A 27,050-nucleotide genomic window follows, 5' to 3' on the forward strand; every position below is an offset into this window, starting at 1 on the left:
ACGTGAACCATTTTACTAAAGCTTCTTACAAAAATTCTCTTGTATAACGGATTGAAATTTTTATGCCAATTGCCTAAATATCAAATCCGATTATTATTACATATATATATATTTATTAGTCAAATAGTGTGATATATAAATCAATAGAATATGTAAATTTTTCTTTTCTCATAAAATTACCATTTTTTATACAGTTTATGTAATTTTTACTATCTTTTTTATTTAAAAAAAAAAAATTTTTTTTTTTGACGTAACTTTTTCAATTGACATTGAGGAAAAAAAGCGCAGATTTCTCTTTCTAAAATATTACGCATAAAGTAGGTGAAAATTTCTTTTTTTTTTTTAAATTTATCAGATATATAGAGGCCATTGTCTTATATGCCGTGAAGTTTATGATCTTCATGAGTCTTCTTTCTTCTTCCTGGTTCTCCAAGCACGTCCAAGCGATTTTACGCTTTGGCCGCGCACAAATAAAACTATAGAAAGAGAAAGAGAGAGAAAAAAAGAACCAAAGTGAATTGGGTTATAAACTTTATTTCATTCTCTCTAAAAAAAAAAAAAAAATTTTTTTTAAAAGTTGAAATTTGATTTTAGTTTCTTTTTTATTATATAATAAATGTATAAAAAAAAATTGTAAATTAAGAAGAGACAAAAAAAAAAAAAATTAACAAAGAAATTTTTTTAAAAAAAGGTAAAAATTATTTGTAAAAGTTTTTTTTTTTTTTTTTTGCATTAGCTGTGTGCGCAAAGCGTTATTGCATTCCATGATAGAGCGTAAAATTACTTCGTCCGTGGTAATTAGAGAGATAGACAGAAATGAATAGAGAAAAAGAGAAGGAGAATTATAAAGACTCTAAGGATGGAAGCAGTTTCTGCCCGAGTATGTTTAACTCAAACACTTTCCAATCAAGCGTTTAGGTATTTCTTGAATTCTCTTATATATACCGTTAAAGAGTTGATATATTATTTAAAGCAAAAGAGAACTTGACTGACAGAAAGTTTTTCAAGGTAACGCATAAGTATAGTAATTTTAAAATTGGAAAATATTTGTATTATCTCAAAAAAAAAAAAAAAAAAAAAAAATTATTTGCCGATTTGATTAAAAAAAATGTTTATTTATAATTTCTATAATAAAATTTATTATATAATTAATTATTATAATAATAGATAATAATAGATAATAATAGATAATAATAGAATAATAATATAATAATAAAAATAATAAATAATATAAATAATAATAATAATTATTATTATTATTATTATTATTATTATTATTATTATTATAATTATAATATTAATATAATATTATATAATATTAATTAATAAATAAATTTATATCATTTATTTTTCAATTATATTTATTCATTTATTATATGTTTATTTCTTCATTTTCATTTATTATATATTCAATTGCCTATAATGAGAATAAGATAAAAAAAAAAATAAGTTCGAATATCAAAAATACATTTTTCAAGGTGCGACCACATCCTAAGATGCCTTATTTTGAATAAAATTAACATCTCTAATATATAGAGTCGATCCGAATGCATATAATGAATATTACGGAAAATACATTATTTTTTCATGTAAATATTGAGTATTTTATAAATGTTAAATTTTCCTACAATGATGACTATTAACACAAGTGTGTTAAGACGAGTTAAAAAATAAAATTTCTAGAGTTAATTCTTATAGGATCGATGTGTTATTTAATTTGTCAGAAAAGGTATAGAGAAAGCGTCAAATAAAAAAAAAAAAAATTCTGAAAAGAATAAAAAAAATTTTTTATTTAGTTATTTTTTTGAACTAAAATCATATATAAGGGAAACAAGTCCCAAAAGATATTTCCTTAAACTATATAAGAATGAATCTTATGCGGAAGTCATGATGAGTCACGATGATTCAAAAAAAAAAAAAAACTTTTTTTTTTTCATTAATTCCATTCTTGGAAAACAAATTGATAAAAAAGACAATTTTCAAATCAATGATTGAGTGAAAAGAAGAAAAAGTTTTTTTTTTTGTAATTCTTTTTATATAGCAAACCCACATTTTCATCTGTATTATAATCTATTTTAAACGTTCTTGATCCAAAACGAATCAGGTTTTATATATATATTTTTAATAGAAACGGAAAATATAAATTAGATCTTTTATTATCAAAAAAAAGTCGATACTTTACAAAAATATAATTATTTTTAGAGTCAAGTAATTAATAATATAATTTTATTTATTCATTTTAAAATTAGAAATTTATTTTTTGAATTTTTGAATTTATATAATAAATTTTCAATAAAATAACAAATGCAACACGTTTCTATGACTACTAGTACTACTTTCGCGATTCAGTTACAGTTAATCGGTTCATTGAGACATTCAACTCAATAAAGTTATACCCACGCAACTTAAAAAGGAAATATGATAATAAAAAGAAAAAAAAAAATTAAGAAAAGAAGACTGGTAGAAAATTTACTGTATTCTTTAATATTTGCATAAATATTTTATTGAAAATATTTTATTTAATATTTTATTGAATTTTATTTAATATTTCATTGAATTTTATTTAAAATATTGCAAATATTTTATCAAATATTTACACTCTAAATTTAAATATTGTTTATAAATTATCTAAAAATTAATTATTGTAATATTATAAACAAAATGAGAATGAGTGTTGATGGTAGTAAATTTATCTTATCGCAAAAAAAAAAAAAAAAATTGGCAAATCACTGACTCATGTTAAAGGTTATATTCCCCATACATTTTACTATCAATTAAGATAACAATGACTTCTATTTAAAAAAAAAAAAAAATTAATCAAAATGTTACATAACTTCCTTTATTTTTAATATACAATTGACTTCTGTATAAGTTTATTCCCTTTTTTTCTCATTAGCGTTCTTTTTTTTTTTTTCTTCTTCTTTGAAGAAAAATAAAATTATTTACAGAAAATATTTCCGAATTATTTGAAGTAAATATATTTTATTTTCCCACTTAATTATTTAAAACTTCCTTTCACATTCGTATATTTAAATATATCCCTATCTTTTTGCTCTTATTTGTCGAGTGCCGTTTTTAGTCTTCTTTTTCGCGCAACCATCAAGGCGCCGTCTGGACAAAGTTCGTAAAATAGTCAATCCTTTACAATAATGTTATCTATATAAATTTCCGCTTTACTGCTTTATACAATTACTTAATTACTTCAAAAAAAAAGTTTATATTTATTTTAATTTTACCAAAATTTAAATTATTTTTTGTTTTTTAATTTTTTAAAATTTTTTCTATTTTAAAAATCTTGATTTTTACTAATGGAATTTTTTGGAGATTTTAAAATCATTTTCTTTATAAATAATTTTCCATTCAAAAATTAAATAAACAATTTGTCAATTCGAAGGAAATTATTTTAAAACAGGAAATTTCTATCGCATAATAGAAATATACATTGTGTGCGTCATTTTAAAATCAGCACGAACGGTTTTGAAAATAGTTCCTATTCTAAAATTTCTAGACTCAAGTTGTAATCCACATCTATAAAAGAATTGAAATTTAAATTTTGTATATATAAATTGGTGTTCGTGATTTATTTGAAAAATAATCTTTAGCTTCTCTCGTCTTTTCTCTTTTCACTAAACGCCCCCAAACGTTATAACTATTTTGAGAATCAAGAGAGAAAGAGCCTGACGTCGCAGTTATGTATGATTTTTGCACCCTTTTTCGCAAAATATCTTTGAAAAAAAAAAATTCCTTTTTTTTTATTCCTTTTGAATAAAATTATTTTATTTATTTAAAATTTTAACACCAGTAGAAGAAGTAAAAAAAAAAAAAACAAACATCAATTATATTTTTTTCTCCCTATTATATGGTATAAATAATTTCAAATATAAAAAATATTGAATTTTTTTTTATACTCAATAGAAATAGAAACAAAAGGGAAATGAAAATGATAATAAGCGGATACCAAAAATATGATCATCCATAAACAGAGCTTAAACTACTGTGCCTGGGATAAAGTATTCCAGCATAATCTATAAATATACACAACCATGATGTTGGGATCCCCCATATAAATGCCATACATCCGGTTTAGTAGTTAACAAATCCTGTAAAAAAAAAACTTAAAGAAAAAAAAAAACATGAATAAATATTGATTTTTTCTAATTTTTAAAGTAAAAAAAAAAAAATTATTTTTGAAGCGAGAAAAAATATTGAATTTTTAAATTTAATCATTTGAAAATTACTTTTTCAAGCGACAAAAAATAAAAATTGAAAAAAAATATTAAATTTTCCAATTTAATTATTTGAAAATTACTTTTTGAAGCAACGAGAAATAGAAATTGGAAAAAAAAATTGAGAAAAAATATCGAATTTTTAAATTTAATTATTTGAAAATTATTTTCGAAGCGACAAAAGATAGAAATTGAGAAAAAATATTAAATTTTCGAAATTAATTATTTGACAATTACTTTTTGAAGCGATGAGAAATAGAAATGGAAAAAAAATTGAGAAAAAATATCGAATTTTCAAATTTAATTATTTGGAAATTATTTTCGAAGCGACAAAAGATAGAAATTGAGAAAAAATATTAAATATTCGAAATTAATTATTTGACAATTACTTTTTGAAGCGATGAGAAATAGAAATGGAAAAAAAAATTGAGAAAAATTATCGAATTTTCAAATTTAATTATTTGAAAATTATTTTCGAAGCGACAAAAGATAGAAATGGAAAAAAAATTGAGAAAAAATATTAAATTTTCAAATTTAATTAATTCGAAAATTATTCACCCTGAAAAAAGTAATCTCATATTTAGAGGAAAAAATCCCCTTCTAATATTCTCTCAATTTTTCCTCTTAAAACAAAAGTATTCCACTTGAATGTAGAATATTTTTATTCTTTGGTGACTAATAATAAAACAAAACAATTTTTTTTTGAGGTTCTGATGTCAAAAACATTGAATTAAAGTTACACTGAAAAAAAAATTTATTTGATTCAAATACCGGTGTATTTGGTTATTATCAAATAAATATTTACTTGAATCAAATATTTCTTATTTGAATCAAATAAATGGTATTTGCTTCAAATGCTGAAATATTTGATTCAAGTAAATATTTATTTGATTCAAGTAAATATTTATTTGATTCAAGTAAATATTTATTTGATAATAACCAAATACACCGGTGTTTGAATCAAATAAATATTTTTTATGTAAATAAATAAACAAATCTATTAATTAATGTAAGTAATTAACTATAAATCATTAATTATATATTTTTATATTTAATTAAAAATATTTAATTTAGTGCATGATAATAGCTTTTCTTTATCAGTTTATAACCATAATTGTCAAATTATATGCGAGAGGAAAATCCTCTCAAGCAAAGATTATTACTTTTGATAAAATATATAAAAGAAAAAAATGCATCAAATTAAGAGGAATTCGCTAGAATAAAGATTACTTTTTTTAGATTTTTGAAGCAACAAAATGAAAATGAAAAAAAGGAAAAATGATATAAGAAAATGATTTTTATTTTCTTAAAAGATGAGATTGAATTTTGTCTTTTTTGATATATTTGAAAAATGGCTTTGCCTTTAAAAAAAAATCAGATGATCCGTCTAGAAAAAAGAAATTGAGATTTCTCATTTCTAGGAATGGAGATGCGGGTACGACGACCCTCGAATCGATATTTCTATTGAGCTTTGTATAAAGTTCGTCTCTTCAGAGCTTCACTTTTCAAGAGGCGTCTCTCTCTTTCTCTCTCTTCACTCTCTAAAGCTGCATGTGAATTTTTTTTTTTACGTTTTACGTATGTGCGGTAGGTTTTGGATATAATGAAACCAGCAAAAAAAAAAAAAAAAAAAAAAATTCACACATCCATTCGCAAATAATATAAAAAAATATATAAATATTTCTTTAAAATATTTCACGAATGACACCTGAATTAAAAATAATTAAAATTAAAAAAATCTTTTACTTTCTAAATTGCGATGTAATTTTTTTTTTTTTTTCGAAATTCTGGTTCCCATTGTGTATTGATATTACAAAATCGGTTCAATGACATGAGAGCGAAATTGTGGAAAGCTAATTATTCGGATCGAATTTAACGAGATGCAGGAAAGCAAAGTCAGGTTCCAATTGTCAGCGAAAGAGACTGTGCATCGTTCGCAAGTTAATTACCTATGTACACGCCTCGTTTTTGCTCTGGCACGATCCAATCTTTGCCTTTGGGTTTTTTGATCCACGAAGATCGATAAAAGAAAAAAAAAAAAAAAAAAAACGATTATTTGTTTCGTAAACCGTGATTTTCCACCATCGCAAATTGTCGTCAAAATTTATTTACATTTTTTCATGGAATACATTATATAATTGCGTTAAAATAAAAAATATTTACAAAAAAAAATTTTTGCTAAAAAAAAATTATAATTTTGGTTTGAATATAAACGGAATTTTTCATATTCAAACTTTTTTTTATTATTTGAAGAATTTTTTTCTTGATTCCTTAAAATAAATCGTATTTTGATCGAAAAGAATGCTTCTTCTTTTTTGTTCCTAACCAATGTTTTTATTCGAATCGCGCGAGATGGTCCGAATTCATTTCCAAATAAGGACGAAGCAATGGGAACGTATATTCCATTACCAAAAACGAAACCAATAAATTTGTACGCGATGTATAATATTATTGAATTTTAAAATCGTGATAATTTTTGAATTTTATTTTCAAAACGCAAATATTTTTTTTTTTTATAAAAAGCAATTTTGGAATTTTAAAATAATTAATATTGTTTTATGATGTAGAAAATAGAGATTTTTTTTGAGTATATTTTACTGGTGAAAATCATTTTCTTTCTACATTTGCTTTACCACCTTTTTTTTACCCTTCAAGTCGTTTAAGTTGTCCTTTGATCACTTTTTGAATAACCCTCTCTTTTTTATAAAGGGTTGGAATGAAGGACACCTTAAAACTCTTTACTTTTTATGTCATATATACAAACGTTAAGTAAAATTAACGCCGTCATTTTATGTCAAAAGTATTTTTATATAATTTTGCACAAGAAATTTTATTTTTAATTAAAATATTTATTTATATTTAATAAATATTTATTTATATTTAGTAAATATTTTTTTTTTATTTAGTAAATATTTAATTAAAAATTGAATCTTAATTTTTATAAAAATACTAATTAAAAGTATTAAAAATGAGAAAAAATTGTTTAATTTTATTTAAAGTCTGCATTCATTTGGCGCCACTATACATTGCATTTTGATGATCAGAATATAAACAGATGTTTAATTTTCAATTTGGAAAAGTATTTATTAATATTTATTGTATCACTTTTCAAATTGCAACATTAATATTCGATTTGATTTAACATTTGCATTGTCTCAATTTAAAAATCTGATTCTCCTTTTTAAAAAAAAGTTGCAAATAATTAAAAAAATAATAATATTAATTACAATACACGTTACAATTGAAAATAATAATTATTAATTCTAAATGAAAAAATAAAAAAATAAAAATAATTACAATAAATAATTTAAATTATTATTATTTAGTTATTATTAATTAATTAACTAATTATAGTTATTATTTTGAATTATTTTAAGTTTTTAATTTAAATTTTGTTTTAAGAATAAAAAATTTTGAAAGATTTAGGCAATACTTGGCTAAAATTTACTGCCAACTTCATTATTTATTCACGATTATACTAAAGTGTCGACTTGAACACTTTCTCTCTTATTCTCGCGCAATCCTTCAAAAAAAATAAAAAAATAAAAAAAAAGAGAAGAGAATCTTCAAAAAGGGACCACCCGCCGCCGAAAATCTCTAGGTGCGCATTGTAATAAATTGTTCCACCCACACATCTCTCTTTCTATGTTTTTATTATGCACTGGAGGCGTTGCTCTTGAAAAATGTTCAAACAAACTTTTTTGATAACGGTATACATTTATATAGGTACATATACTAAACCACAAAATCTAAATATCGTGAAAATATTTTTTCTGAACTTAATTGCTTTCACTTTTTTTTTAACCAAAAAAGTATAAAGAAATTAAATAATAAATAAAATAAAACAATAAAAAAATATATATTTAATATATATAAAAAAAATATTATTTTTTAAATTAATTTACGAACCAATTGAATTTATATTCGGGTAATATTTTTTCAATTTTCCATTATAGGAGGAATTTTTTAAAAAAAAATATTTCGTAACATTTAAAAATATTTGTCTTCTAATATGACAACCATTTAGAATTAAAATACGATTAGTTGAGTGTGAAATTTCTTAATGAATGTTTTCATCTATGAAATTTTAATATAATTTTAAACACCTAAAGAGTGAGAAAACTAACCGTTATAAGGAGAAAGAAGATTATAAAATGACTGATGATCAAAAAAAAAAAAAAAAAAAAAAAAAATAGAATAATTTTTGAAAATTTTGTTTCACAACTAACATTGTGGACAGGAAGAAAATACTCCTCGCTTACATCAGGAACTTATGCGTGAGATAACGTTTTAGTTGTTAGCCAATGCATATATACAGCTTGGAGAAAATGAGAAATGAATATAAAGGGTCACCGCATCCACTATATATAAGAGTCTCATCAGGACAATGCACTTACCGAGCCTTTACAATCAATTCACATTCAAAGAATAAACTGACTTATATTCTTTGAAAATTGTTTTTTTAAAGAAATTTTATTTATTACTAATTTATTTTATTTATTAATAAATAATTTAATTTTTTTAAATTTTTTCTAGTTACAAAATTTATTTACAGTATTATAATTAGGGATTAATAAATTTTTCAAACTATTTTTTTTCTTTTTTTGGAAAAAAAAGGAAAATTTTCTCAATCGAAAATTTAATATAATATAAAATTCCTCCCACAAGAAATAAACTTTCGTTGTTCCCATTTGGTCGCGTGCGTCTTGTCAAATTACATTTATAACTGACACGCTTCTCTTTTTTTTTTTTTTCGACAATTCAAATTAAACTGTCTACTTTACTTCGACGGCTATCGCAAAATCATTTCCTTGTTGCGTGACATGACTATATAAAAGTGATAAGAAAAAGTAGAATGACACTTTTGTTGTACATTTTTAAATTTAAATTTTCTATATAGGGAAAATATATGTCTTTTTTCTGTACCAAACTAGTTCAAATAATTTTCTATTTGAATTTATCAGTAAATAATAATATCTTTTAAGAAGTGAAATGTTTAAGAGCTGTGAAGATGTGGTTAACCACAACTTACGTATAAATATATCAGAAAAATATTCTAATGATGAGAAATATAAAGTACTATTTTATATATAATATATAAAATATTTATGAAATCGAGAAAGAATCCTTTTTTGTTGAAAAAAAAGAATAATTTAGCTTTCCCTTTTTTATAAAAAAATCTCATCAAATTTCAATATTATTGTATACGATTGACATAAATGTGGATTTTATTTTATAATTTTATTTTATATTTTATAAATTTCAAAAAGAAGAACAATTTTCAGAATTGTAAAAAAAGATGCTTTATAAGTGATTTATAATTTGAAGGGAAATTTATATATTAAACTAGGAAAGCTTATTATCGGTGAGGCACCATAACTTCATTAATTATACACAGGAGGCTCGATAAGTTTCCGAATACAACTCTCATCCTCTTTCCGAATATAATCAAACTCCTCTAATGTCACTCGATATCGGAGGCAAAACTTCCGGCCTCTTTCACACCTCACTTTATCTTCCGATCGTGTAGAAATTTACCTATCAAACTATTCTCGTTTCGCAATAAAAAAAAATGGTTAGGAACACCCAAGAAGAAGATTATAAAAAATAGCAAAAAAAAAATGAATTCAAAAAAAATGTTTAAATTATAAAAAGTAATAAAAAATATTTTAAAAAATAATAAACAATAAAATCTAATTAATAGAATAATAATAAATAATAAAAATAATAAAAACTATAAAAAAATAATAACAAATAATAAAAATAACAAAAACTATAAAAAAATAATAACAAATAATAAAAATAACAAAAATTATAAAAAAAAATAATAACAAATGATAACAAAATTTATTATATATTTATTTTATTTTTAACAAAGAGTGGAAATTTGGTTTGTAAAAAAAAAAAAAACTTGTTTTCGCGAGACTCATTTATAAGTCACACGAGTACCTAATATATATAACTGGACTAGCTTTTGTAGAATATATATATATATGGTAGAATATATAAGAGGTCGACGATCTTTCTTTAAATTTATATAAAGAGAGACGCAGTCATTTATGGAGAAGGGGTGGACAGAATAAGGACTAGACGCATACAAAATACAAAATAACAGTCACGAAATACATCGAATGCGCATACGAACAAACTCTGTCAAATCAGTTAAATGTCAGACTTATAGCACTTGTTTTTTTTTTTTTTTTTTTTTTTTTCTCTAAAAAAAAAAAACCTGAAAATTATTTTACAAATTTTTTTTTTAATTCACCAATAGAATAATTTTTTTTATCTAAATATAGTTTAAATTTATTAAAAAATTGTAAAAATATTAATTTATAAATTATTTTTAAAATTAAATAATAAAGGGAAGTTTAATTTTTGCCTATTTATTATATTAAATAAATAAAAATTAAATATTTTTTACTTCAAAAAAATTAATTATAATAAACAAATTTTTTAATTTATAAACAATTATATTTTATTATAATTATTATTGTATAACTGAAAAGGAAAATCATAAAAAAAGAAAAGGGGAAACAAATTTTTTTCTTTCTTTCCATTTTTTCTATATGGAAAAATATAATTTCAGTGAAAATATTTTTTGTTTTTTTTTTTTTTTTTTTTGTTTTTTATATATCGGAGAAATATTTATACGCGTGGTAGGACTTTCGAAGTCCTAATTTCCGGGAACCTTGCACTCATGAACATACGTGGTTATATAGGCGTAAATCTTGCGATGGCGATGAGCACGTGGGCATTGGGCGCGCAAAACTTGAAATTGGCACGAATATCGTGGGAAGAAACCTGTATAAACTTTGCTACAAAACCTGCGATAATAATATATTCAAAATTGAACATTTTCATTACAAAAAAAAAAAAAAAAGTAATTTACCGAGTTGAACAATATTCATAAATAATCTATATATAAATGTATTTTTCTTCACAAAATTAGTTAATTTAAACTAAATTATCTTTTCTTGAAAATATAAAAAAAATACCTCATTTTTTCAAGGTAAATTAAAATAACTTTTTTTTAGATTTTTATAATATTACTACAATAGTAAATCTAAAATTATTAATATTGGATGTTAGTGCAATAAAAAAAAAAAATTACTAGTGTTTAGCATTCCAATGGTATTTCAACAACTTACTATTCGATTAAAGACAGGTTTATACGATTGATAAGTTTTATAAACCCATAATTCTAGTTTCCTAATCAGTCACCCACATTTCAATATCTATATATCTAAAAATAAAAAAATTTCCAATCTATTTTAATTTATGTATTTTTGTTTATATTTAAAATTATCGTTTAATTATGTAAAAAAAAAAAAATTGTTTTATAAATCTAAATTATCAACATATATATGTACCTACATACGTAATATTAAATATCTCATCAAATGTTGATAAATCATGAATCAATGACTCTATCATTAAACAAATAAGGTGTCCGACACCTTAAGAAAGACCGGACGTTGCGCTCCAACAAATTGTATATATGAGGCGTTGTGTGTGTGTGTGTGTCGTGAATATATGTATATAATCTGTCTATATATAAGCAATCCTACACATATCTTATTACCTTTCTGTCCTACGTGAAAAAGAAATGTGTGAAATTCTTTTATTTTGCAACAAAACCTACTTTTATTAAACTTGTGTTCGATGAAAAAAAAAAAAAATTTTATTCAAATAATGGATTACAAAAAAATATTTATTTCATTCAAATAATCGGTTATTGGCTATTATCTAATAAATATTTACATGTAACAAATAAATATTTATTTCTATCAATTAATTATTATTTGAAATGGTATTTATTTCAAATACAAAAATTATTGGCTCAAATACAGTTTATTTAATTGAATTATTTGGTTTCATTTATTTGATTCAAGTAAATATTTATATATGATATATATAAAGTAATCAATTATTTGAATAAAATAATTTTTGTTTTAAATAATTTTTATTTTATTTCAATAAATTATATTTAAAGGAATAATTTTTTTATTTCATGTAAATAAATATTTATTTGATAATAATTTATTTATTTTTATATTTTGTATTTAATATTAAATATATTTTGCTATTAAATTTGTTATTTTTAATTAAAAAATTTATAGAGAAAATTTTCTATGATTAAAAAAGAATATTCTTGATACGGTAAAATGAATTCACCCTCAATAATAAATTTATACATCTTTTGGATGCTTATAGAAAAAGATTTTATTTCTAAATGATCAGAAAAATTCTTAGCTTTTTCTTTTCATTCAGATATGGTGGTATTGAATTTCTCTAAAATCCATCGTGAGATCAACATGATCTTTTTTCAACTCTTTTATATTTCAATATTGACGGTCAAAGCTCTTCCGTTAAGCAAACACATTTCACAAAATTCTATATAAGAGATAAATATCACCTCATCGTTCTAAATTCTGTCCTTTAAATAAATTTTTAATTTTAATTGATTCTCCCTTTTTGAAGTGGAAAAAAAAATCTTCACTGAAAATAGCAAATATTTATTTAATTCAAATAAATAAATATTTCCTTGAACTAAATAAATTTTTTTTTTTGAGTCAATTAAATTTTCTCTTTCGAATACAAAAAAATTATTGGATTAAATACTGTTTATTTGATTTGAATAAAAATTATTATGAACCAAATAAGTATTTATTTGAACCAAAAAAATATTTATTTGATATAAAAAAATATTTATTTGATTCAAAAAAAAATATATTTCCTTGAGCGAAATAAATATTTATTTGAGTCAATTAAATTTTCTCTTTCGAATACTGTTTATTTAATTCGAATAACAATTATAACAAATATAAATATATATTTGATACACAAAAATATTTCCTTGAGGGAAATAAATTTCTATTTGAATCAATTAAATTTTCTTTGATTCAAATAAAAATTATTTGAAAAAAATAAAATTGAATCAACTATTGTGATAAAATTGAATAATATCTACACCTGAATTTAATATAAAAAGACCGCCCACGATGAAAAAAAAAAAGATCAATTCGTCAAGAGTTTCATTTTCATTTCCCAGTACTGAAGAGTATACGAGAAATTTCTATGCACAATGTACATATATATATATATATATACACACACACGCATATTATCTGGGATGCAGCAGCGTCGTTGCTCCTGAAAATTACAGGCGTAACAAACGCGCGCACGTTTCGTCTAAAAAACCCGTTCGTTCGCGACGTTGTGAAAACACGACACGCTGGTTCAACTACCATACACAAACACATTTTTATATATATATATACATATAGTATATAGTGTGGTCGCCCACTTGAGACTTGTTTCTTGCCTACCTGATTCATTGTCTAGAAAATATAATTTTATGTTTATAATTCTTTTTTTTTCTCTTAACATTGTCACGCGCTTATAAAATTGTTTAAATAATAAATAAATTTCACTTCCTCTTTATATAAAGATGCTTTTTTAATTCAGTAATCAATGGAAAAAATTTTTATTGTCCAAAATTTATTTGTATTATTAATAAATAAATAAATAAATAAATATATTAATAAACAAAATGACACTGACAGTGAAAAAAAAAATTATTTGATTTAAATAATCGGTTACTATTGACTATTATATATCAAAGAAATATTTATTTATATCAAATATTTATATTATTTGTGTCAATGAATTGGTATTTATTTCTAATACAGAAATTATTGGTTCAAATAAAATTTATTTAATAAAATATATACTCTTTAAATCTGAATTAGTACTCGTGCAGAAATTATGACCGGGCCCAGATCTGGCAACCTCATCTGGGCCCGATCGAAATGAAACAGAGAACCCGACCGGGGCCATGCCAATTTGCCCGATCTGGAATTCTGGTCGGGACCCGACCTGGGCCATGGTAATTTACCCGATCTTATAGTGATTGTAATTTTCAATAAATTATAATTATTTATCTCTAATTGATAAATAAAACAATAAAATTAATTAATATTATTTTATTTTATGAATCTGCATTTAAAGAAAACACCTTATAAAATGAAAATGAAATAAAAGTTGAAAAAAATTATTTGATGTTTCGTTTACTCACTAAATCTAAATTAGTAAAAATGTTTACTAATTTAAATTAGTGACTCACTTTTTGCTTATGAATTAAGTAAAATTTTACTAATTATTAGTAACTTTTACTAACAATTAGTAAATATTTGAGAGAGACTCACTTTTTGCTTTAGAATTAGTTAAATTTTACTAATTGTTAGTAAAATTTTACTAATTCATGAGTAAAAAGTGAGTCACTAATTCAAATTAGTAAACATTTTTACTAATTTAGATTTCGAGAATAAAAAATGTCATAAAATTCTATAAATGTATTTTCATTAGTTTTTAAAAAATTTTAAATATGGCAGCCAGTCTTGGCCCTGGTTGGGCCCATAGTAATTTACTAACCCGAGGGCCAAAACAGGAAATCGAATCGGGGCCAGGTCGGTAATCGGGATGAAAAGTGTCAATTTCTGCGGATTCGTTTACCAATTGAATTAGTAAGAGTTTTAACTCTTTTTTAGTAGAAAACAACTAATTGCTAGTAGAAAACTACTAATTAATGGAGTAAATCGTATTTTTTTACTATTTTAAATTATTAAGCCGATTTACTCCATGAATTAGTAGTTTTTTACTAGCAATTAGTACTCTCTAAATCTGAATTAGTAAAAATGTTTACTAATTTTAATTAGTGACTCACTTTTGTCTTCTGAATTAGTAAAATTTTACTAATTATTAGTAACTTTTACTAACAATTAGTAAAATTTTACTAATTCAAAAGCAAAAAGTGAGTCACTAATTCAAATTAGTAAACATTTTTATTAATTCAGATTTAGAGAATTGTTTTCTACTAAAAAAGAGTCAAAATTGTTGCTAATTCAATTGGTAAACGAATACGCACTCTTTCATTAGTAGAAAACTACTAATTCAGATTTAGAGAGTAGATTAATTAAAAATTAATTAAACTTTTTTTACTAATTTAAATTCAGAGTGTAGATATATATATATATATATATATATATATATATATATAATTATATATATATATATATATTAATTAATTATATATATATATATATATATATATATATATAATTAAAATTGAACACATGTTCAACAATACCTTTACATATTTGCAGAATTTATCTTTATATACTTGAAAATAACCCTAAAGTCACTTAAGGTCGCACCCTAACTTTATATATATATATATATATATATGTACAATAGCAGTTGCGTGAGAGCACAAGTGCATGTGCATTTAACTGGCGCGTGCACATGAAACCCCAGACTTTTCGTACCATTGGGTACGTTTTGATACGTGCCTTCACTTTAAATAACTATATTTACATGTATTTGTATAGATTACTGTTTATGCAAAAGCAGGTGTAATAATTGTCTTAAATTTTCTTCTTTGTTTGCAAAAAAATATATATATATATTTATTATGAAATCAAAGGAAAATTTTTTTTTTTTTTGTTATAAAAAGAATGCAAAATAAATATAATAACTTCCTTGAATAATTGAATACAAGGACATATTCTGTACATGTATTTTTTTTATTATTAAAAGTACCATTTAGTTAAATAAAAATTTTCTAATACTAAATAGAGCATGACAAGAGATTTAAATTTATTCTGTATAGAAATATTTCTATTAGAAACAATAGTTGAATTTTTTTTCTGCCATTGAAAAAAAAAATTTACTTGATTCAAATAATCGATTACTTGAATATTATTAAATAAATATTTTCTTGAACCAAATAATATTTTTTTGGAATTAAATAAATTGTATTTAAATCAATAATTTCTGTATTAGAAACAAATAACATCTCAAATAATACTCTCTAAATCTGAATTAGTAAAACTGTTTACTAATTTGAATTAGTGACTCACTTTTTGCTTCTGAATTGGTAAAATTGTACTAATTATTAGTAACTTTTACTAACTTTTACTAATTTGAATTAGTGACTCACTTTTTGCTTCTGAATTAGTAAAATTTTACTAATTGTTAGTAAAAGTTAATAATAATTAGTACAATTTTACTAATTCAGAAGCAAAAAGTAAGTCACTAATTCAAATTAGTAAACATTTTTACTAATTCAGATTTAGAGAGTAATTTGATATAAAAATAAATATTTCTTTTTTACAAATAAATATTTCCTTGATACTAATAAAAATATTTATTTGATAATAGTCAATAGTAACCGATTATTTGAATCAAATAAATTTTTTTTCAGTTTAATAATTTTTAACAAATTTTGATTTAGAGAGTAAAAATTTGTTTTTTATCTAAAATTTTCAATTCAAAGAAACTCGTTAATAATTAAATTGAATATCGTAATAATATTTTTGTATAGTAAATAATGAGGGGTTAAGGTTATTCTCGAACAGACATATATATATATATATATATAGAAGGGACGATTTCATTGATTCGCCCTTACATTTAGCTTCACAATAGCCTCCTATTCACTTATTAAAAAAAAAAATCCTCCAACCATTTGAAATTGTTTATAAGCAATCGGAAATCTCGTGTTAACCAAATTTACCCCACAGCAAAATACAATTTTATGATAAAATCAAACCATTAATTAATTCTCAATATTTTACAATTACATACGTTCGTTTATTTAATAAATTATTTCAATTTGTTCCCCACAAAAATATATCTGCTATCAAAAAAAAAAAAATAAATAAATAAAATAAATAAAAATAAAAGAAAAGTTAGCTTGTGTTTCAATATATTCTTTGTATCCTGATAAGAAAGATACAGGATATGCTATTCGTTGGAAAAGTAAATCAACGTCAGCAGTTTCAATATAAGGTGGAATTATATTTTTAATCTCAGTAATGTATTGTTAGTGTAAAATTATTTATTTTTTTTCATTTTCTATTAAATATTTTTTTACATTTATATTTTTTATATTTAGTACTCTCGTGTCGTTTTATAGAACCTTGGTTAATAAAAGTAAAGTATAAAAAAAACGACTGCAAACGATTAAGAGAATAATCGATGGACGTATGTGAAGAAAATGGCGATAACGACCAAGAGCAATTGACATCGAGATAAATTCAATGAAGGCGCGTTAAAACGATTCGCTGACAGCGAAAACATGTACGATTCGTCGAATATATATTGTAATTTGCGTTTCACATTATAATCAAGAGGAAATATTTTTTTTTTCTCATTTCAATTTATTTGAATTTACAATTAGGTATAATATTTAATATTTGTTTATGATTTTTCAATATTTATACATTTTTAAATAATTCTATTTTTTGTTTCTATTTTTTTAATTTTTTTTCTTTGCAATTAATGTTTTTTCAAATAATGAAAAATATTGAAATATAAAATATAAATTTTTTGAAAATAAATAAAAAATATTTTTCTTATAAATAGTATTTGAAAATTATTTGTTTAATTAATTATTTCAAAATATAATAAAGTTATAAAACGATCGTTGAGAGAGAGAATAATCGCAACGCACAATAATGTGTGTGAAACATCCGACCGGAAATGGATGTCGAATTCCCCCTCGGTACTGTATTGCAATCATTCAAATGAGAAATCAATGAACCAATGGTCACATTTCCATCAAAAAAAAAAAAAAAAAAAAAAAAAAATTGTTGCAGATCAAAAAGAAACGGTGAAAAAAAATACAAAAAAATTTTTTTTTAATTGAATAATTATTTTTAAATATTCAATTAATAGTTACATCAAAAATTTACATTTGGAAAATTTTTTAAACTATAAAACAATTTAAAAAAAAGAAAATTTAAAATTGTATACAATATTATAGTTGGCTATAAATAAGAAAAAAAAAAGTATATTTTTTTTTTCAACGCAAATAAAATTTAGTATTCTATATATGCTCATATATGTAACGATCATGAGTCGCGGTCCCCTTCTCCAATACGGTTGCAGAGGGATTAAGTTGTCAAAACATTTAAGCTGATGACAAGACGCTTGTGCCTCTTATATTTATATGCCGAAATAGTGACCCATTAATAGACATCAGAATTTTTTTTTATATAGTTATTTTTTTATTTTAAGAATAATTTTTATTTACTTAATTTTTATTTGCTTCATTTTTAATTGCTAAATTTTATTTTTTTTTTCATATACGCTGAAAAGAAAATTTATTTAATTCAAATAATCGTTTTTTTTATTATTATATCAAATAAATATTTACTTGAATCAAATAAATGAAACAAAATAATTGAATTAAATAAATTGTATTTGAGCCAATAATTTGGCAATTGCCAATTGACAATTTCAATTTGAGCCAATAACATTCTCAAATAAATATTTATTTGATAATAGGTAACCAATTATTTGAATCAAGTAAATTTTTTTTTCCCTGGATTAAATGAGATAAAATTAATGACTATATATAATTAAAGAAGCTGTCATACTTTCCTGGAAAAATATAGAAACATTCAAAAGGTGTGAATCACATAATTATCATTTTTGAGACAAAAAAAATTTACATCTGTAATTAATAGGTGAAAAGACGATTAAACTCAATTTAAGTTCGACAAACGAAATATAATTTTTTATGAAAAAAAAATAAAAATAAAACTAAATACTTTTGTACTGCGAGCTACACCCAAAGAAATGTTTTATTTGAAACAAATATAATATATTTGCGTTAAATAAACTGTTTTAGAGTCCTAATAACTTTTTTATTTGGCGTAAATAAAAATTTTACTTGTCATAAATAAAATTTTTATTTAACTCAAATGAAATTTAGTTGCAGCAAATAAATATTTATTTGTAACAAATAAATTTTATTTGCAACAAATAAATATTTTATTTGCAACAAATATTTATTTAAAACAAACCAAAATTTATTTAATTCTGCGACAAATATATCTTTTCTTTGGGTGCTAATGAAGAAATTAAAAAAAAAATTATTATTTTTATTAAAAATTTTTTTTTTTTTTTATTAATCGCAAGGATAAATATTCTCTTATCCGACATTTTGTCCTGATATGTTGGTGCCAATTTTAAAACGCTATTATTGTTTATCATACATTGAAATCACTTGTTTTCTCATCATATACCATTAATGCATTTTTGTTAGAAAAAAAAGATGCAATTTATATTTTTTTAAAAATTATTATCCTGACTACTGTATTGAGGATGCAATAAGGATCAGAAGATTTATGGGAAGTAAACTGGATTTTTGAAGGTTGTAAAAGTATATATGTATGTATATACATATATGTGTTTAAGAATTGAAGAAAAGAGAAGGTCGGGCGTATATATGCATGTATATAGTAAAATTTACTTACTCGTTGTGTATTCCAATGGATATAATCAATAATCCACAAAAGAAAGAATAATGAAAAAGTAGTGAAATGTTATATTTTAAAGGATCACACGTCAATTAAACGATTTGAATGTAACTACACTCACCGACATCTACAAAAAAAAAAATTTACCTCAATAGTCTCGGACCGCCATGCACAGACTGGCAAATGGGCGCATGCCTCCAGCTTCACCGCTTACTAAACGCACAGCGGGGTATCTTATCTACCGCGAGGCGCTATCTCGCGGAACATTCACGGACCGTTTATTCAATGTTAAAAAAGTCGATAAAAAATTTATAATTTTTTTTTTTTTTCAAAAATTTTGAAATTGAAAAATTATCGAGGGTTTAAAAAAAGAAGAATTTCAATTCAAAAAATTTTACTAATATAATTATTTTTTTAAACGTATTTTCAGTTTTTGAATTAACAATTAATGGAATTTATTTTTAATTATCAAAATTTTTATGAATATGACTTTGGATTTTTATAATTCAAAATGGCGCTTTTGTGTGTGTGTGTTTCTATGATCAATTTGATCAATTTTAACAAAATTGTCCGCTATATTGGATACGCCATTTTGAATTTTGAAAAACTGACATCGGATTCGTAATCAGCAACCCCGAAAACCCCTGAGTAACCAGTTTCGAGCAAATTTGAACAATTTGTAAAAAAAATTGTCCGCCATATTGGGTCCGCCATTTTGAATTTTATAAAACTGACATCGGATTCGTAATCAGCGACCCCGAAAACCCCTGAGTAACCAGTTTCGAGCAAATTTGAACAATTTGTAAAAAAATTGTCCGCCATATTGGGTCCGCCATTTTGAATTTTATAAAACTGACATCGGATTCGTAATCAGCGACCCCAAAAACCCCTGAGTAACCAGTTTCGAGCGGATATGATCAATTTAAAAAAAATTGTCCGCCATATTGGATCTGCCATTTTGAATTTTGAAAATTTTTTAAATCTGGCTTCGGATTCGTAATCAGCGACCCTTTTAAACCTCCTATAATGCACTTCAAAGATTCAATTCCTGTTAAAGAAAAATGTATGCTTCAAAGGGTTAATACAATCACAAAATGTCATTCTACCAATTACATTTTTAATTGGTTTAACTATTTTTATATAGTTAATAGAACCGTTTAAATTCAGTTGAGTACCTATTATATTACTCAGAGTAGTTAAAAAGTAGTAAAACCTACTGGTTTTTTTTTTAGTGTATACTAATGTAATTATTTTTTTAAACGTATTTTCAGTTTTCGAATTAACAGTTAATGGAATTTATTTTTAATTATCAAAATTTTTAACTAATTTGGTAGAATTTTTATTTCGCGAAATTTCTTTGTCACTAAATTTTTTTTGTTCAAATGAATTCTTAATTTAACCGAATTTACACTCGCGCTAAAACCTAGGGTTGCATGGTTGTGAAATTTTTGGTACGTAATTTTTTTTCTTTGGTAGTTATTAGTTTTAGTTGTTACCAATGATTGTGAAATCGTTGGTAATTTTTTGCATGTAATGCTTAGTATTAGTTGTTACATCGAAGAAAAAATATCAAATCTTTCAATGTTCCCTTTGGCAATAGATACATGAAGAATAATAGAAAATACAGTTATTGTGCATTTGATATACAGTTTGCTAAAATAACAGTTTTTAAAAATCCTTAAAATCAAAAGTAGATTTTTTCATTTTTGTCATATCATAAAAGAAGGTAAATTTTCTTCAGATATACAAATAAAATTAAAAAAAAAACTTTTTTAAAAAAATATTTTTCTTTTTACAAGGATTCATGTTATTTTTTTTATTTTAATTTTTATTTATTTTTGAATATTTTTTATTTAGATTTAGAGAGCCTGAAATTGTCCACTACAGGAAAATTTTGTTTATTATTTTTATAGAATAAATAAATTTTTTTTAAAACGATTTTTGACATAAAATAAAATTATTAGATTTATTTTATCATTTTTACAGAATAAATACTACATCACAATTTTTATTAATTTTTGTTATACAAATACACACATAAATAAATATAAATATTTTCATTATTCCTGTCGTCATAGTTTTTGAATTTTAAATTCATTCTTATTCGGTCATTTTCCAAAGTGTGTTACAATATGCACCTGCTGATCTGATAATCTGAAATTAAAAAAAAAAGAATATGCAAAAAATACAAATATAAAAAAAAACAATATACATTTTTTGTATTTTGTATTCGTAATTTTTGTATTATGTAAATACACATTATTGTTATTATTATTATTATTGTATTATTATACAATATTTATAATAATAATTATAATTTTTATAAATTTTTTTTTGTTTTTATTTTTTAATTCTTTTTTCTATTTTATTTTTTGTATATTTTTTACAACCAGTGAAAATATATATATTTGTTTCAAATAAATTTGATTTTGTTTAGGTAACAATATTTTATTTAGTGCGCTAAATTAATTTTTTTTTATTTCAAACAAATAATAAACAATTTTATTCTAAATAAATAAATAAGACCTTAGGCTCTGAGAAAAATATATTTTTATTTTACTTAAATAAATTTTAATTTGTCTTAAAAGTACTCTAAAATTAAAAGTAAAATAAAATAAAAAATAAATAGTTATAATAAATAAAATGTAATTAATTTTTTTAAAAGAGAGAATTTTTTGAAATTTAAAATGGTTTATGTAAAAAAAAAAATGTTATATTTTGTATTAAAAAAATATTTAATATTTATATTTATAAATATTAAATATATTATTTATTACAAATATTTCGAAATATTTTAAATCCATCTCACCGATATTGGAATATTATTATTTTGATTATCTTTATATACCTGAATTTCGAGCTTTATGTTTATATTGAAATCGAAAGGTTAATTTGAAGTCGAAGGTCATAAAAATCCAAAGATAATTAAATCAGTTGAAATTCGTGTCTTGACCTGTTCAGACGTTGCCAAAGTTAGTATAAATTTTATAATTTTAAAATTAGTGTTAAATATAATAATGTATTTTTTTTTAAACTTTTTTTTCAGTATATTTTTTCCGGGAGTGTTCGAAATTTTTAAAACCGCGATCGCTTAAATTATTTATAGTAAAAGTATCTTTTTTTTTACAGGTCATTTCGGGAGTGTTCGAAATTCTTTTAAATCGCGTGTGTTCATAGAAGATCTCATCGTCTCAAAACTACAATACATATAATAAGGTTAGCGAAATATTTTTTTATTTTCTATTAATAATAATTGCATTTAATATTAACTAAATGTTTTTATTTTTTTTAACATTAATTACATTTTATGTTTAGAGTACTTTTAAGGTGTTTTTTAAAAAAAAAGTTCCCTCAAAACGATAATAATATCCAGAAATTTTTTTTAAGCCATATTCTATTTCCTGCTATTTTATTGTAAGTAGTGAAACCAGGTTTTAGTCAGACAAAAAATTTTTTCAATTCTTCTAATTTTATAAAAATAATTTAAAAATTTTTATTTAGAGCAAATAAATTTTTTTTTCTACCTAATAATATTTAACACAAATAAAATATTATTTAGCACAAATAAAAGAGGACCAAAAAAAAAATTTTTGTTGGTATTTAAGCAACCAAACTATTTGTTTGAGTCAACCAAAAAATTTGGTTAAGTGTTTTTTGTTGGCATAACAAAAATGTTTGGTTAGTTCAACCAAATTTTTTTTTGTTAGGTCAACAAAAATGTGTTAAACAAATTATTTTATTGTCGTAACCAAATTTTGGTTGGAATTTAAAAATTTTCTACCAAATAATTTTGTTGGCCTAACCAAATGTTTGGTTGAGATAACTCTACGACTTTGTTTCAGCCAACTAAAATTTCGTTACAAGAAACAAAATTGCCTAACCAAACAATTTTATTGCAAACACTAAATTTTTTTTTCTCAGTGGCATGAAGTTATTCGAATGTAATAAAATTGCAATGATATTAATAAAAAATTGTTTTTAAATAATAATAATAATAATAATAATTTAAGGAAAATTGCATCATACTTTAAAAGTAAATTTGACTCATTACAAATTACTTTTTACAGTTGAGATATAATTTTCTCAGAGCCAAATAAATATTCATTTGTTTCAAATAATTTTTATTACAATTAAATAAAAATTTCAATTGTGCTTAATAAAATTATTTTCGATTAAATTAAAAAAAAATTTTTAAAGTTTTTACCAAATGTTTGTCAAGTTCCTTAAAATAAATGTAGATTTTTACAATTTCTTTTTCAAATATCGTAAAGGTAAATTTTTTTTCCATATAAATAAAATTAGAAAATTTTTTTTTTTTTTTTTAAATTAATTTCTTTTTACAAGGATACATATTATTTTCCATTAAACCATTTTTTACATAAAATATAATATATTTACTTTATCATTTTTTATAGAACATCACAATTTTTACTAATTTTTTTTTTTTAACACACATGATAAATAAATATTTATATAATATTTATATAAATAATTTTCATTCATTTCCTTCGTCATAGTTTTTGAATTTTAAATTTGTTCTATTTGTTCATATTCCAAAGCGCGTTGCAATATGCACCTGCTGATCTGATGACCTGCAAAAAATACAAAAAAAAAAAATTTTTCTAAATACAAAAAAATACAAACATTAATAAAAAAAAAAAAAAAAAAAAACAATATACGTTTTTTGTATTTTGTATTCATAATTTTTGTATTTATCGGTATTTTGTACTTTGTGCGTATATTTGAATAAATAAATATACAAGAACAATAGTTGTAATAATTATTATAATTTTTTACATAGTTTTTGCTTGTATTTGTTTTCGTTTTTTTTTTTTTTTTGTAAATTTTTTTTACATACAGTGAAATTATATATTTGTCTCAAAGCTAAATAAATATATATTTGTTTCAGGTAAATTTCATTTTGGTTTCAATTCTATTCCTGTTATTTTATTTTCAAGTAGTGAAACCATGTTTTAGTCGAACAAAACGTATTAAATTTTTCTTATTTTATTTGAAGTATAGTAAAATTTGCTTTAGTCAGAAAAAAATTTTTCAATTCTTATAAATTTTATAAAAAAAAATATTAAAATAACAAATAAAATAATATACGAAATAATTTTTGACTTACAGAACTAAATGTTGTAAAAGACAAAGTAATAACTTTCCCAGCTGTAATATGAGTAGATGTTTGTGTACTTTGGAGGAAAAATATAAAATTTTTTGATGTTTCATGTGGCAAAAGATGCCAACTAATCGTACAACAAGTTTCTCTAACTTTTGTGGCCTAATTTTTTCAAATAATTAAAATTAATTAAATTAAAATTAATTAATAATTAATTAATTTTTAAATTATTTTCACTAATTTTAATATTTTTTTAAACGGGGAAAATAATTTCAATTACCTTATGAAGAAGCATTTCTCCGATATAACAGTAAATAAAAATGTTGAATAGAAGCGATGTAAAATGAATAACAAACGACATTGCGGTTACATAATTAGACTGTTTTGCAAACTAAAAAAAATTTTACAATCTTAAAAATATACACTCAGAAATTTTTTTTATTTGAATCAAATAAAAATATAATTGTCTCAGGGCTTAATGACTTTTTGTTATGAATAAAAATTTTTATTTAGCACAAATAAAAAATTTTTATTTAAACCAAAATGAAATTTATTTAAATCAAATAAAGTTGATTTGAATCAACTAATTATTTTCTTGCCTCTGAGAGAAATATATGTATCACTTCTTTGGGTGTATAACGAAAATGTATTGTAAAAAAAAAATAGTAAAAAGTTTAATCTTAAAATAATTTAAAAAAAAACAAAATTATATACCAAAATTATTACATATCCCAACAAACACAAACCGATTGAACACAATGCCATATCAATAAAACATATTTCTGTGAATGCATCTTCTAATTTAGCAACAAAACTAAAAAAAAAAAAAACAATTTTACAAACATTTAGTACACCCAGAGAAATGATATACTTGTCTCAGAGCCTTATAAATATTTATTTAATTCAAATAAATTTTTTTTTTTTATTTAAATAAATTTTTTGTTTGATTTAAATAAAGAATTTTTTTTACACCAAATAAGTAGGCTATGAGACAAATATACGTTTATTTAACTAAAATATATTATATTTCTTTCAAATAAAACATTATTTCTCTGGATGTATAAAAATAAAATTTTATTTATCGCAAACAAATACATATTTATTTAACACAAAAATAAAATATTATTTAGCGCAATTAAAATTTTATTTAAAAATAAAAATTTATTTATTTGTATGTGGAATAAAAAAAAAATTATGAAAAATATTTTACCTCACAACGCGATGATGTGTATTGACAATAATAACAAATTTTTTATGAACTGTTTTTTCTTTATCTTGAATGTCAATAAGTTTATTTAAATAAATCATAACAATGTCAAATTGACTGCATGCGTGCATTGTTAAAATTGCAATATAACTAATTGCAACAGCTGTAACACTATATAAGAAAAAAGCCGTCACAAGTTGTACAGCAAAAATAATTTCATAAATAGGACTTTGACCACTTGTAAAAAATTTTCCATATACTGGCGATGGAAATGGTTTAACTGTAATATTTCTATGTGTTACAATTGAATGGCTCAATAATGGTGCTAGAATATTATATCCCAATCCACTAAGAAAAATAATGGAAGTACAAATAAAAATTATATAACGTCCAGTTTTAGCATTATTTATCATCACTTCATGTTGCTCATTATTTTCAATATAACGCCAATCTTCTTTCATAATTTTTAAACATTTTTCAATTTTTTCAATTCGAAATAAAATTACTATATATTTAATGAGATTACAAATATGATAACATGCGGGTGCTGAAATTGCTATTCTTAGAGTTATACTTTTTAGTACAAAAGTTGAAAAAATAACTGTAAATAAAAATCGTTGTAGTATTAATAAAATTGCAATAATATTTAAAATAATACTAATTATTTTTCTTATTTGTGAATGTTTATAATTAATTGGCCAAAGACCAACACATAATGCCAATGGTTTACATGAATTAATAACATAGTCACTATTATTGAATTTTATTGAATTTCGTTTTGTTTTAGAAGACATTATTATTCTTTCGCATACAAAATGATACTAAAGCTTTAGACATTATAAGAACCCTTGTAAACTATTTGCCGCGCTTGCGTAAAACTTGACATGAAATTATTCAAATGCATTTTCTTGTTCTTCAAATATACTTCGATAAATCGAGATATTTTCCCATGTTTCCTTGGTGGTTATTTTTCAAGTTTGTTGATTATTTTTACGAGGACGATAAATTTGAAATTATTTAATTAAAATTGCAATGATATTAATAAAAAATTATTTTTAAATACTCTCTAAATCTGAATTAGTAAAAATTTTTACTAATTTGAATTAGTGACTCACTTTTTTGCTTCAGAATTAGTAAAATTTTACTAATTATTAGTAACTTTTACT

The 27,050-nt window shown here is 22.4% G+C and overlaps 3 protein-coding genes across 5 annotated transcripts in view; 1 reads left to right on the plus strand and 2 right to left on the minus strand.

Moving 5' to 3' along the window:
• Positions 1-19,733, minus strand: part of LOC127282408 (amyloid beta A4 precursor protein-binding family B member 1-interacting protein) — a 95,699-nt gene extending 75,966 nt beyond the window's left edge. The window contains exon 1 of the mRNA XM_051306632.1: positions 19,553-19,733. The gene's annotated coding sequence lies outside the window, so the exon portion shown is untranslated. The remainder of the gene's footprint in view (positions 1-19,552) is intronic.
• A 1,889-nt stretch (positions 19,734-21,622) lies between these two features.
• Positions 21,623-26,878, minus strand: LOC127282457 (odorant receptor Or1-like). Of its 3 annotated transcripts, XR_007843209.1 has the most exons (6): positions 25,888-26,878; positions 25,392-25,491; positions 24,958-25,068; positions 24,684-24,839; positions 23,954-24,147; positions 21,623-21,709 (listed from the first exon to the last, which is right to left on the minus strand). XR_007843209.1 is itself a non-coding variant. In XM_051306701.1 (5 exons), exons 1-5 carry the CDS (start codon positions 26,676-26,678, stop codon positions 24,094-24,096), a joined length of 1,212 nt encoding a protein of 403 aa, XP_051162658.1. In that variant the 5' UTR covers positions 26,679-26,878; the 3' UTR covers positions 23,844-24,093. The 3 variants fall into 3 exon arrangements, 2 of the variants coding, with proteins under 2 accessions (XP_051162658.1, XP_051162670.1); XM_051306701.1 differs by lacking the exon at positions 21,623-21,709 and having other exon boundaries at positions 23,844-24,147; XM_051306713.1 differs by lacking the exons at positions 21,623-21,709; positions 25,392-25,491 and having other exon boundaries at positions 23,844-24,147; positions 25,888-25,975.
• Positions 22,757-27,050, plus strand: part of LOC127282476 (aquaporin-4-like) — a 50,250-nt gene continuing 45,956 nt past the window's right edge. Inside the window, exon 1 of the mRNA XM_051306747.1 lies at positions 22,757-22,771. The gene's annotated coding sequence lies outside the window, so the exon portion shown is untranslated. The remainder of the gene's footprint in view (positions 22,772-27,050) is intronic.

Source organism: Leptopilina boulardi, unplaced genomic scaffold (assembly GCF_019393585.1).
Source record: "Leptopilina boulardi isolate dan_hultmark-lab unplaced genomic scaffold, ZJU_Lbou_2.1 LbouV2_114, whole genome shotgun sequence".
NCBI lineage: Eukaryota > Metazoa > Arthropoda > Insecta > Hymenoptera > Figitidae > Leptopilina > Leptopilina boulardi.

What these genes read in the sequence shown, in the direction of transcription:
- LOC127282457 (XM_051306701.1), bottom strand. Translation starts at nt 26,678, where the DNA reads ATGTCTTCTAAAACAAAACGAAATTCAATAAAATTCAATAATAGTGAC. An exon ending in ACACATCATCGCGTTGTGAG is followed by an intron (nt 25,492 to 25,887) that starts GTAAAATATTTT and finishes TTTTTTTTTTAG; the next exon opens with TTTTGTTGCTAAATTAGAAG. An exon ending in TGGGATATGTAATAATTTTG is followed by an intron (nt 25,069 to 25,391) that starts GTATATAATTTT and finishes AATTTTTTTTAG; the next exon opens with TTTGCAAAACAGTCTAATTA.